The sequence below is a fragment of the Arvicanthis niloticus genome, chromosome 20 (genome assembly GCF_011762505.2).
Source record: "Arvicanthis niloticus isolate mArvNil1 chromosome 20, mArvNil1.pat.X, whole genome shotgun sequence".
In the NCBI taxonomy this organism is placed as follows: Eukaryota; Metazoa; Chordata; class Mammalia; order Rodentia; family Muridae; genus Arvicanthis; species Arvicanthis niloticus.
The window spans coordinates 43,989,888-44,000,729 of record NC_047677.1 but is presented as its reverse complement, the minus strand read 5'-3'; the positions used below and the strand labels follow the sequence as shown (position 1 = coordinate 44,000,729).

General features: G+C 48.9%; 1 protein-coding gene across 1 annotated transcript; it reads right to left on the bottom strand.

Annotated features, from left to right (window-relative positions):
• Positions 1 to 1,583: 1,583 nt before the first annotated feature.
• Positions 1,584 to 4,269, bottom strand: Tff2 (trefoil factor 2). Its single transcript, XM_034524801.1, has 4 exons — positions 4,110 to 4,269; positions 3,391 to 3,540; positions 2,740 to 2,886; positions 1,584 to 1,752 (listed from the first exon to the last, which is right to left on the bottom strand). The coding sequence occupies exons 1-4, from the start codon at positions 4,186 to 4,188 to the stop codon at positions 1,739 to 1,741; spliced, it is 390 nt and encodes a 129-aa protein (XP_034380692.1). The 5' UTR covers positions 4,189 to 4,269; the 3' UTR covers positions 1,584 to 1,738.
• Between the last annotated feature and the right edge of the window lie 6,573 nt (positions 4,270 to 10,842).

The window sequence follows — 10,842 nt, the reverse complement described above, 5'->3', positions numbered from 1 at the left end:
GCAAGCACTGAGCAGGATCCAAGCCTGTGAGTGGCAAGCATAGTCCAGAGCGATGAAGACATCTGTGCTGGGTTTGGTCTGCTCAACACAGGCCAGGGGCCATCTTGGAAATGGAACCACAGTTGACAAGATGTCTCTCTCAGATTGGCCAGTGGACAAGCCTGGGGAACTTTTTTTTGATTTGGGGGCTCAGTGTGTGTGCTGTCACACCTGGCAGAGGACCCGGGATCTGTAAGAAAGCAGCTAAGCCAGCCAGGAGGAACAAGCCTGTAAGCAGCACCCTCCATGGCCTCTGCATCGGCTCCTGTCTCCAGGTTTCCCTTTGAGTTCCTGCCCTGACTTTCCAACATGGTGGCCTATGATGGGGAAATGTAAGCCAAAGGGACCTTTCCTTCCCCGGTTGTTTTTGGTCAGTGTTTTCTCATAGAAAAGCAAATCATAGCACTGTTGTTGGATGAACACACAGCTAAGTCTGCCTGGCTTCATCAATGAGTTTCCCAAGAAGGAAGCGAGGTTGGAGTGGACCAAGCCCTGGCCCTGGAACTCGGGAGGGATTTCCCCCAGGCAGCAGGAGTAGGCCACCAGGTGATGCTAACCAGTCAGCCTAGGCTGGGGAAAGAGATGAAACCAGCCTTACGCCATCACCACACCTTCCTGGCCTCGAACTGGAAACCATTAATGGCCCTCAGACTGGTGGTTCTCAACCTTCTTAATGTTGGGACCCTTTAATACAGTCCCTCATGTTTCGGTGACCCCCCCCAACCCATAAAGTTATTTTTTGTTGCTGCTTCATAACTGTAATTTTGCTACCGTTATGAATCATAATGTAAATATTTTTGGACATAAAGGTTTGTCAAGAGGGTCATCACCCACAGGTCAAGAACTGCTGTCTTAGACATAGAAGAATGGTCCCTGCTGGAGCCTCTGCCTCACTGAAACAAAGTTTCCTCTTTCAGTGACCTCCATTCAATTATGTTATTAAGGATGCTGTCAGGCTAAGAAACACAGTTCAGGGTGACTCCCAAGGCCCAGATCCTCATCCGTGGTCAGGGACCCATGTCAAAAGTGGGTAGCCTGCAGAGCAGTTGATAAAAAGGAGAGACTTCAGGAACTGTGATCAGGAGTCAGGTGTTACTGCCATAGGGTCGGAGGTCAAAATCCATTGAGCTCTTTAAAGAGAACTGGGTGTGTGGTCTCATAGAGATGGCAGATTCTGAAGTTCACATATGGAGAACACTGTTGTTTCTGGAGTGGCCTGAGGCTCTCAGGGGGATAAAAGGGTGTTATGTACACTGTTGCTCATATAGGCCCATGTGCACATTGATGTGTTCACACGCGTGCATATATTCACACACTTGCACACACACATGCACATGCATGCCTTCACATACTTGTATATATATACCCGTGTACTTTACCCATATTCACACATAGGCCCACCAAACACACACACACAAACACACGCACGCACGCACACACACACATGCACACAAGCACATACGCACGCATTCACGTACATACATATGACGTACGTACACACCACCATCACATGTCTGCCTCAATGAAACCAAAATACAATCTGCCAGGTTTCTCAAAGTTTTTCTTTACTTGAAAAAATGCTGTGTCTAACCACTGCTGAGGCTCAAGATAGTTTAGGAAGCCCCAGAGATCGGTGGAGTCCGGTTGAGACTTTCTTCTTCCCGCTCCCAGGGAACTGGTGGCTCAGCAGCAGTACCTCTCAGTAGTGACAATCTGGAGATGCAAAAGGAGGGTGGTTGGTAACCATGCCAAGGAGCTATGAGTGCCTGCACTCAGAAGTATGGTTGGCTTGTCACAGACAGGTTCTGAGCAAGGACAAAGTGGGACAGGAATGATGGGGCCTGTTCCTTCCAAACCGTTAGAAATTCCCCCAAGGGAGCCTACTCACCAGTGTGGGTGGCCACAGAACAAACCCCTGGGGATGGGAAGGTGGGGGAATGGCTCAATCAGTAAAGCACCTGTTGTACAAACCTGAGGGTCTGAGCTCAGATCCCCAGAACCCACATAAAAAGACAGGTGTTCTGGGCATGTCTTTAACGCTAGTGTCAGGAGCAGGCTGAAGCAGAGCTCACTGGCTGGGCAGTCTAGCCAATCAGTAAACTCTCCATTCAATGAGAGATCCTGTCTCAAAAACTATGGTGGAGAAGGACTAAGGGAAGCACCCGAGGTCAAACTCTGGCCTCCATACTCAGGTACACATGCACACACACATGCACATGTGTGCACACGCACAGGCACACACACATGCACATGTGTGCACACGCACAGGCACAAACACACATGCACACGCGCACACACACACACGTGCACACACGTGCACACGCATAGGTACACACACATGCACACACAGACATGTGTGCACACACAGAGATACGCACAGGTACATACACAGAGGCACATACATAGAGGCACACACAGGTACATACACACAGTACACACGCACACATAGAGGTACATATACAGATCCATACATACACAGAGGTGTACACACACACACACACAGATATACACACAGATACACAGAGTATACACACACACACACAGAGAAGTATACATACAGATATCTACACACAGGTATACACAAACAGTACACATGCAAACATATAGGTACACACACACAAAGGGGGGACCCTCAGCAGGGAGGAGTGGGTGGGAACGGCTCCTGCCAGGCCCCAGGCAGGCTCCACCCACAACCATTACCTTCCACAGACTGTGGGAAGAAACACCAGGGTACTTGAAAGATCAAGTCAGAAAAGCAGCACTGTCGACTGGCACAGTCCTCGGGGCTGATGCCCGGGTACCCACAATTCCTGCGGGCTGACACTTCCATGACACACTGCTCTGATGCTGTTTGTGGGAGAAGAGTAACATACAATGCTCTGTCAGGCTGGACACTCACCGAGGGCCACCACTTCTTCCTTCTTAGGGACACTGAATTTGCCATCTCTGTGTGTCCCAAGGAGCTCCTTGGGGTGGCGTCTCTCAGGATAGTAATGCCTAGGGACTGAATGTCCTCCCCACAGGAGGGCACTAATGTAGGGAGGTGATCACAGGTGAGAGTATATGCAGAACTGGGATCTCGGGAAAGCCATGTTACCCTCTCCGGACTCAACATTGAGCTCTGTTAAACGTGAGTCTCCACTTCCTTTCCCAAGCAACTTTGGAAGTTACATTTTTTTGAGTACGAGCAAAAGTAGACCCAGGGTATGAGATGGTGGGGGTGGGGAATAGGAGAGGCATTTAAGGCTTCCTTCTTGTTAACCTGGGCTTCCAAGTACCTGCTATATACCTTTCCCAAAGCCAGGTCCTGAGCTGACAGTTGGCAGAGGGATCTGGCTCTCCAAAGTTTACCTTGGTTTGGGAGTGGGTGGAAACACCAGGGGACCCCGCCGATGCTAGAATCAAAGCAGCATCCGAGGTCAAAGCACTGCTCGCTGGTGATGCCCGGGAAGCCACAGTTCTTTCTGTTGTGGGGTGTCATCCTGGAGCACCGACAGGGGGCTGTGGATAGATCCATCATGATCAACCTTGCCCAGTGTGCCAGATGCTTGTCCCAACCTGCCCTAGGGGCTTAGGGACCTTCTAAAATCTCTTTGCCCAAGGGGTGACATGAGATCTTATTTTGCCCATGTTAGAGCTGCCCGGCTTCCTCCTGGGAAAACCAGGGGTTTTTATTGAAACCATTTCATTTGTTAAGAAAGAAAGGAAAGGAAGAAGGACAACATAAACCTTCTGTAAAGAGAGTGACCTTGTGAACCTATGCAGAGGTCAAGGTCATGAGATAGACCCAAGGCAGCAGGCCCTCCTGTCCTAACCAGGCTGACACCTGTAGACATAGCCCTTCTAAATAAGAGATTTTGGGTGAGGTTCACATAGCAGCCCCAAACTGCAGGGTGCTGTCTAGCCCCTTGCAAGCTGTCACCCTGCCTTTGTCCTTTGAGAGAACATAGGAAAAAAAAAACCCACTTAGTACAGGTAATAGACGGGCTCCAGCCCATCACTCACAGGGACTCAGATCCCACCTTTCACCTGCAGGGACTCCCATGTCTCTCCCAGGGACTTTTACTTACAAGGTTTCTCGCCCTCCACCAGAGCATGCAGCCCCAAGACAAGGACCACTGCCAAGAGAGGGGCACTTCGAGGTCGCATGTCTGCTCCACTGGACCTGGGCGGCCTGCAGAATGCCCAGTTCCCACCAGCTGGTGTTTTATTGGCTCCAGCATGTTTGCTTAATGGTCCTGATAACTGTCCCCTACCACTGGCCTCATGCCTCCTGGATCCTTTGTGAAGAAAAAAAAAAAAAAAAAAAACTGACATGGCTCCAAGTAGAAGCCCAGAGGAGGTGGGAAAAACCCCTCCAGTCATGGGCTGGGTCAGGCCGGACTCCCTAAACAGGAAGCAAGGTTGTGCCAGGTTACTGACTGGGGAATGAGCCACGTGTGCAGCTGTAGCTGGGCAACCACAAGGCCACACCTAGGAAGGGATTAGCCATGTGGTATTACACTGGATAAGGTTTATGGCTACTGTAGAGACTACTGGGTTCGGGTTTTTTTTGGGGGGGGTAGTTTTTAAATATTTGCAGTGAAGCTATAGAGAAACAAAGAGCACAGAGAAAGAAGGTCCTGGAGCTTCCTGGGGGAAGGGGAGCATCTCAGAGGACCATAGGAGGCACCTCCAGGGAACCCAGTCTGCATCCCTGATGTAAGGTGCACCCTACCTCACCTGCCAGCCTCAAGAACTGTTGTACACCGAGACCAGATGACAGGGCCTAAGGGAGCTGTCGGGACAGGCAGGTTTTGTCATCCCCCAAGCTAGACACTCTTTCTCCCATGGGGGATACTTCACATTCCCTTGGCAGTGTCTAGCACGAAGATGTCCGCCAGGAGAGGGCCTGGAGAAGGGCTCTGTAAATTGGACACCGAGGACAGAACCCAGGGAGTCAGGACAACTCAGAAGAGAAATGTCAGAGTAGAGAAGGAGAGGGAGTGTGTGTGTGTGTGTGTGTGTGTGTGTGTTCTCTGGGGCTGAAGGAATGTGCCCAGCTGTGGGCAACAGGCTACAGAGTCCATGACTCAGATACAGAATCTAAATGCCTTGGCCACATTCCAGGCCCCAGAGAGCAGACTTAAACCCTCAATACCTCACCCAGATCCTTGCAAACCCAGCAGGGGTCTGTTTCTCTGTAGCACATCCCAGGGGTTCTTCATCACTGTGCTTACTAGATATCTTTGTTGTTGTTGTTGTCAACTTGACACAGCCATGGTCATCTGGCAAGAGATGGTCCTGGGTTCTATAAGAAAACAGACTGAGCAAGCCACGGGGGGGGGGGGGGGGGGAAGCCAGTAAGCAGCATTTCTCCGAGGTCTCTGCTTCAGTTCCCCTGCCTCCAGGTTCCTGCTTGGTGGTCCTGTCTGACTTCCCTCAATGACTGACGGATAGGGATGTGTCGGATAAATAATCCCTTTTCTGTCCAAGTTCCTTTTGGCTGTCATAGCAAGGGGCAGAAAACTAGGACAGCCATCAAGATAACAGGCATGCCCATAACCCATTATCTCCAATATTCTCATTCCTCCCTCTTCTCTGGCCCACATCCTAACCCAACTTCCCCTGCCCTGCCAGGGGTTCCACCAAAGCCACCTCTCCTCTGAAGAGACATTTCTCTTACACTGCTGCTCCCTTTGAGCACCACCCCCTCCCCCTGTAGAAGCCCGTGCCCTACAGATAACCACTTACCCCAGGTTTGGTGAACAGGCTATCTATATCATGAGCAGCCCCCTGCACAACAAGAGACAGCCACATCTGTGGAACCAGACTGTGGGTCCATCACAGAGGCTACAGTTTCCACTTTATGCAAAAACTATGGGTGCTGTGGGATGCAGGCTCTGCACTGTGCCACGTCTACTGCACCTGCCTTACTGGGGTCCACTGACCTGTCTCTGGTGTCAAGGACTCAGTCCCAAGGTCATTGGCCCAAAGCTTGGTTCCATCATAAATGGCTTCTGCGCTCTGACACATCATATCCAGACTCATGGCTACCCAGCTCTGTATCTTCTGTATCTTCTTCTCCTCGACTTTAGGAACTTCCCCTTCTCCTCTTGCTTAGAACCCGAACTCTACATGGACAAAGCACAGGTGTCTTTTCTGTTCAGTTTGCTCTCTCTCGCAGCACTTTCTCTGTGGCTATCACAGCAGCCGCTCCTTAAATCCTAACCCTCAACTCCACAGCAGCTCAGCTCTCCCTTGTCTGTGGCTCTTCTCCTCCAGCCCAACTTCCACGACTTCCACTCCATGGGGCTCACATCACCCCCACTGCAACACCAGGAGCATCTGGCTACCTCCTACCTGGGAGTTCACAACAGTTCTAGGGCTTGCATAGCCAAGCCTCATGCTGCCGCTTCTACGCTTCTACGCATGCTCTCAGACCAGTGATGTGATTTTTCTCATGTCTACTCTCCATCCCCCACCCCCAACCCCACCCCCAGTCCCCCTGCATACCTTGGGGGGAGGTGGTGTTTATCTCTTCAAGCAAACTGGAGCTCCCCAGGTACTAGCCAGGCATCTTTTTCTGAGCACATAGAAAGGGGTCCAGACCAACCAACCTCTCCTCTACAGGAGAGGGACTCTAAAGCCCTGTCAAACGACAGGAATCCAGAAGAGAGAAACAAGGCAGAGGAGAGAAACAAGAACCAGGCCCAGAACTCGGGTAGCTGGGTGGGAGAAGGAAGAAAATGAAGCTGCAGACCATAAATGTGAGTCCCTTGAGTTCTTAGTCAAATCCTTAATTTCCTTGACCGGAAGGCCAGACAAATCGGATATTGAGGAAGGGGGTTGCCAGGGGGCTGAGCATGCGCAGGAGCAGTAGCATAAGGCTTGTAGGACCAAGCTCTGAAGACGGTGTTAACCCCGAGGTAGGAGGCAGCCAGGTGCTCCTGGTTTTGTAGTGGTTCATAGAGGCTGGAAATCACGTGGACTCTACTCTGCCTGAGAAAGGATGAGTTACAGACACAGAGGCACACCATAGAAACAGGCTGACTGATCGCAGAGCAGAGGTGCCTCAAGCCCAATCTAGCAGGACTTCAAAGCAGGTCTTGACAGAATCAAGCCATTCTGCAAGTAAATTAGCTGCCGGAGTTACCTTGCTACTGTTGCCAGGACAAAGGACCACAGACCCCGGCTTTGATAGCAGGTGTGTGTCTTTTCCAGCTTCAGGAGGCTGAGAACTTTAAGATCAAGGTATCAGCCGGGGCAGATTCCTCCTAAGGCCCCTCAGCAGGAAGAAGGCATCCCCTTCCTGTGACATCACAGGGCTGTCCCTCTGGACCCCTGGCATCTCTAATAAGGGCATCATCAGACAGGATAATTGACACAGCGTTAACTTAGTCAGCCCCCATAATATTCCATACCTACATATAATCACACCCTGGGATCTTAGAGGTCAGGAGACCGAGTTCAGCCTTGGCTTGACCTGACTGAGCAAAGCTCAACACTTTTCTAAGGCAGATAACAAAACACAGGCACGTGTAACACGGCGACTGTGTAATATGTGTGTTGGTTATTTTGCTCACAGCTATGACAAAATACCTGCTAAAAGCAACTTAAGAGAGAGAGTTTTATTCTTTTGTGCTGGTCCTTGATGCTTCCTTTTTTTTCCAAATTCATATTTATTTTTAAAATGGGGAGTTCCCTTTGGCTCAGAGCTTCAGAAATATTTCACTCTGTCACAGCAAGGCAGGTTGGGAGCATGGCTCCGTCACTGTGGGAATGTGGGCAGAATTCCTCACGTGGTGATCTGAGAGCTCGGGACAGAACTAGAAATGGGCTTAATTTTCAAGGCCTGCCCCTAGCAGCCCACCTCTGCCAGCTAGGTCACATGTCCCAAAGGCTCTGTGCCCCCCCCCCCCAAAAAAAAAACAATACGAGCTTGGGACCAAGCATTTAAACACACGAGCCTGTGAAGGACATTCCAGAATTAAACCACAATATTCCACTTCTGGACTCCCATGGGGTCCACGGTCACCACATAATGCAAAATGCATTCTGTCTAACTCCAAATGTCCCCAGGCTCTTGGGGGGGTCCCAACACTGTCTAAAAGTCCAAAGCATCTACTGAAACTCGAGGTCAATCTGTAATTTGAACCCCTGAAAAAAAATTAAAACAAAACATTACATACTTCCAATCCAAGATGCTACAGACTCAAGGCTTTTTGTTCTAAAGTGTGGAAAGTGATATAGTAAAGAAACATTGATCCAAACGAAACTCGAACACTAGCATGGCTAACATTAAATCCGACAGCTCTACACCTGGCACCAAGGGCACGTGGTGTCATCACTGGGGTTCTAACAGGCTTGGAGAGCCCCATTCAATGGCCCTACCACTTAAAGCTCTCTCTTGGTCAGCTCCACTCACTGCCTGCAACGCTCTTGGCATCCCACAGCACTAACATCTCCACTGCAACGTATGATTCTCTTTTCCCAGTTCACTCATGAGCCCCCTGGGGGCCTCATTTCAGGGACTCTTGCCCAGTGTCACTGGCTTTTCTCTGGAAACTGTGGAGCGAGCGTCCACGGTCCCATGACACTTACACGCTGCACTTTATAAAAAGCAGTCACAAAGTGGTTGATCTGCCACCAGATCATGTCCCTTGGGCCACTGCTACTGTGTCCCCACCCCTGACCCCCAATGCTGCACAGTAGAACCTGCGGGACTGTTTCCTGCTCTGTTTGAGCAGCAGGCCCTGGTAAGTCTCTTCTGTCGACTCCTCTCTTTGACAGTGACTCTTCTTTTCTAACAAAAATCTTTCAAATATGTTTGCAATTTCACACCCTGTAGCATTTGTAGGGTGGGATTCTGCCTGCCCTTTGGTCAGCTTTTCTATTGTTCCATTGCTGAGTGGGAAGGCTCTTTTGGGGCGGCACTAAACTCCTGGACAATTAGATGCTTCCCCCCCACCCCCAGCCTTGCTTCCTGCACAGCTTTAAATAAGCATCACATTCCTCTCCTTACCAAACTTCACATCACTTTTATCTTTTTGCTGTGCTTTTTGTGCTGGATTCTCACCATCCATTTGGGTAAAAGCAGCAAGTAACAGCCATACCACAGCCTGAATGTTATCCTGTCTGGAAATTCCCTCGGCCAAATAAAATTAGTCCTCGCTTTTGTATTTGGATTCATGTGGTTGTTTGGAACATGGGCAGAATATGTCCACATTCTTTGGCAGAATTGAACACGAGTGGCCTCTAGCTCGGTTCCAAATAAGGTTTCTTCTCATCCCAATTCTTAAGAGCATGTCTTTGCTGGTGTCATTTCTATCTGTACGCTGGGGTTCTGAGCTCCAGCCAGGACATCCTATTAATTCTTGCCTATGGTATTCTAGGATTTGTCTAACCTCATCTACAAATCCCTCTACGTGGTTCCTAGACAAGTGGCCAAGGCTAGGACCTGAGGGGTCGGGTTTAATCACAAGGTATCTCTCCATACTAAGTCTTTTGTATGAGTTCATTTTCCTCCTGCGGTGATAAAATATTGACAGAAGCAACTCCGGGGAGTAAATGTTCGTTTTGGCTCACAGTTTGAGAAAGATTTCACAGTCCACGATAACAAAGAAGGCTGGCACGGCAGTGTGGCATCCAGACCAGAAATCAGAGGGAATCGGACCAGAATAAAAGGTGGTATTACCTCACAGCCTCTCCCACTACCGTGTAGACATTATTCCTTATATGTTCTACAATTTCCAAAACCAGATGTTGGTTAAGTGTCCAAACATTTGAGCCAGGGCAGGGGTCAAGGGGGGCATTTCAGACTCAGACCGTGACAACGCATAACACAAAAATCACAATCTACTATACCCGTAACAAAGCAAAATATTAAACCTAACAATCATTCAAAAGGCTGATGGGTAGAAAACAAATTCGGAAAGGAAAAAAAAACAGATCAGGAAATGCCAAGAATAAAAAAGATCCTCAGCAAGAAATGTGAAAATGGAAATTCTAGAAATGAGAAACATGCATCTGAAGTGGACTCATGTTGTATAGTTTTAGACAGTGGATACAGCAGAAGGGACTGGTTTGCTCAAAGCCGGTGTGATGTTAATCCGTTTAAGCCACCAAGAGTAAAGAGATGGAGAAGTTGCAGGGTTTCTGCGGCTTCTGAGATAATATCAGACGGTGTCACCTAACCAGAGCACTGGTGGGAAGAAAGAGCAAAAAGTCTTATTTATGAATATTTGGAGAAATATTGGTCAGCTTTTTAAATAAAGTTGATTGGAGGTATAAAGACATAAATCTCACAAACTCAAATAACTGTAAGGAAGATAAAACTTTAAAAAGAAAGAAAAGAAGAAAAGAAAGAGAGAGAGAGAAAGAAGGAAGGAAGGAAGGAAGGAAAGAAAGAAAGGAAGGAAGGAAGAAAGAAAATCACCATCCCCGAAAACATTAAGAAAATTGCTAAATTGACCAAGAAACATTGCATAAATGGCTGACATTTTTCTGAATCCATGGAAACCTGAATCAGTGGAACCGCGTATTTAAAGGGCTGGACCACGTCAGAGCACTACACCCTGTGAAAACATCCCTCAAAATTGTCTTTAGATGTACAGAAGAAGTTGCCGTTTGAAAATCTGTCCTCCAAGGAACATCACAGGGAACCCAGGTTGGAGCTTCCCCCTACAGCCCTCAGAGCTCTTCTCCCAATCCTCACGCTGGGTTGGCTCAGTTACCTGCTAGATTTCCTGTTAGCTCTCAACATACAGCTTAATCGAGTCTGTACAGTGTCTTATTTGGCTTGTATATGGTGGGGAGCCAGAC

What these genes read in the sequence shown, in the direction of transcription:
- Tff2 (XM_034524801.1), bottom strand. Translation starts at nt 4,188, where the DNA reads ATGCGACCTCGAAGTGCCCCTCTCTTGGCAGTGGTCCTTGTCTTGGGG. An exon ending in GGTGGAGGGCGAGAAACCTT is followed by an intron (nt 3,541 to 4,109) that starts GTAAGTAAAAGT and finishes ATCTATCCACAG; the next exon opens with CCCCCTGTCGGTGCTCCAGG. An exon ending in CCACCCACTCCCAAACCAAG is followed by an intron (nt 2,887 to 3,390) that starts GTAAACTTTGGA and finishes TCCCACAAACAG; the next exon opens with CATCAGAGCAGTGTGTCATG.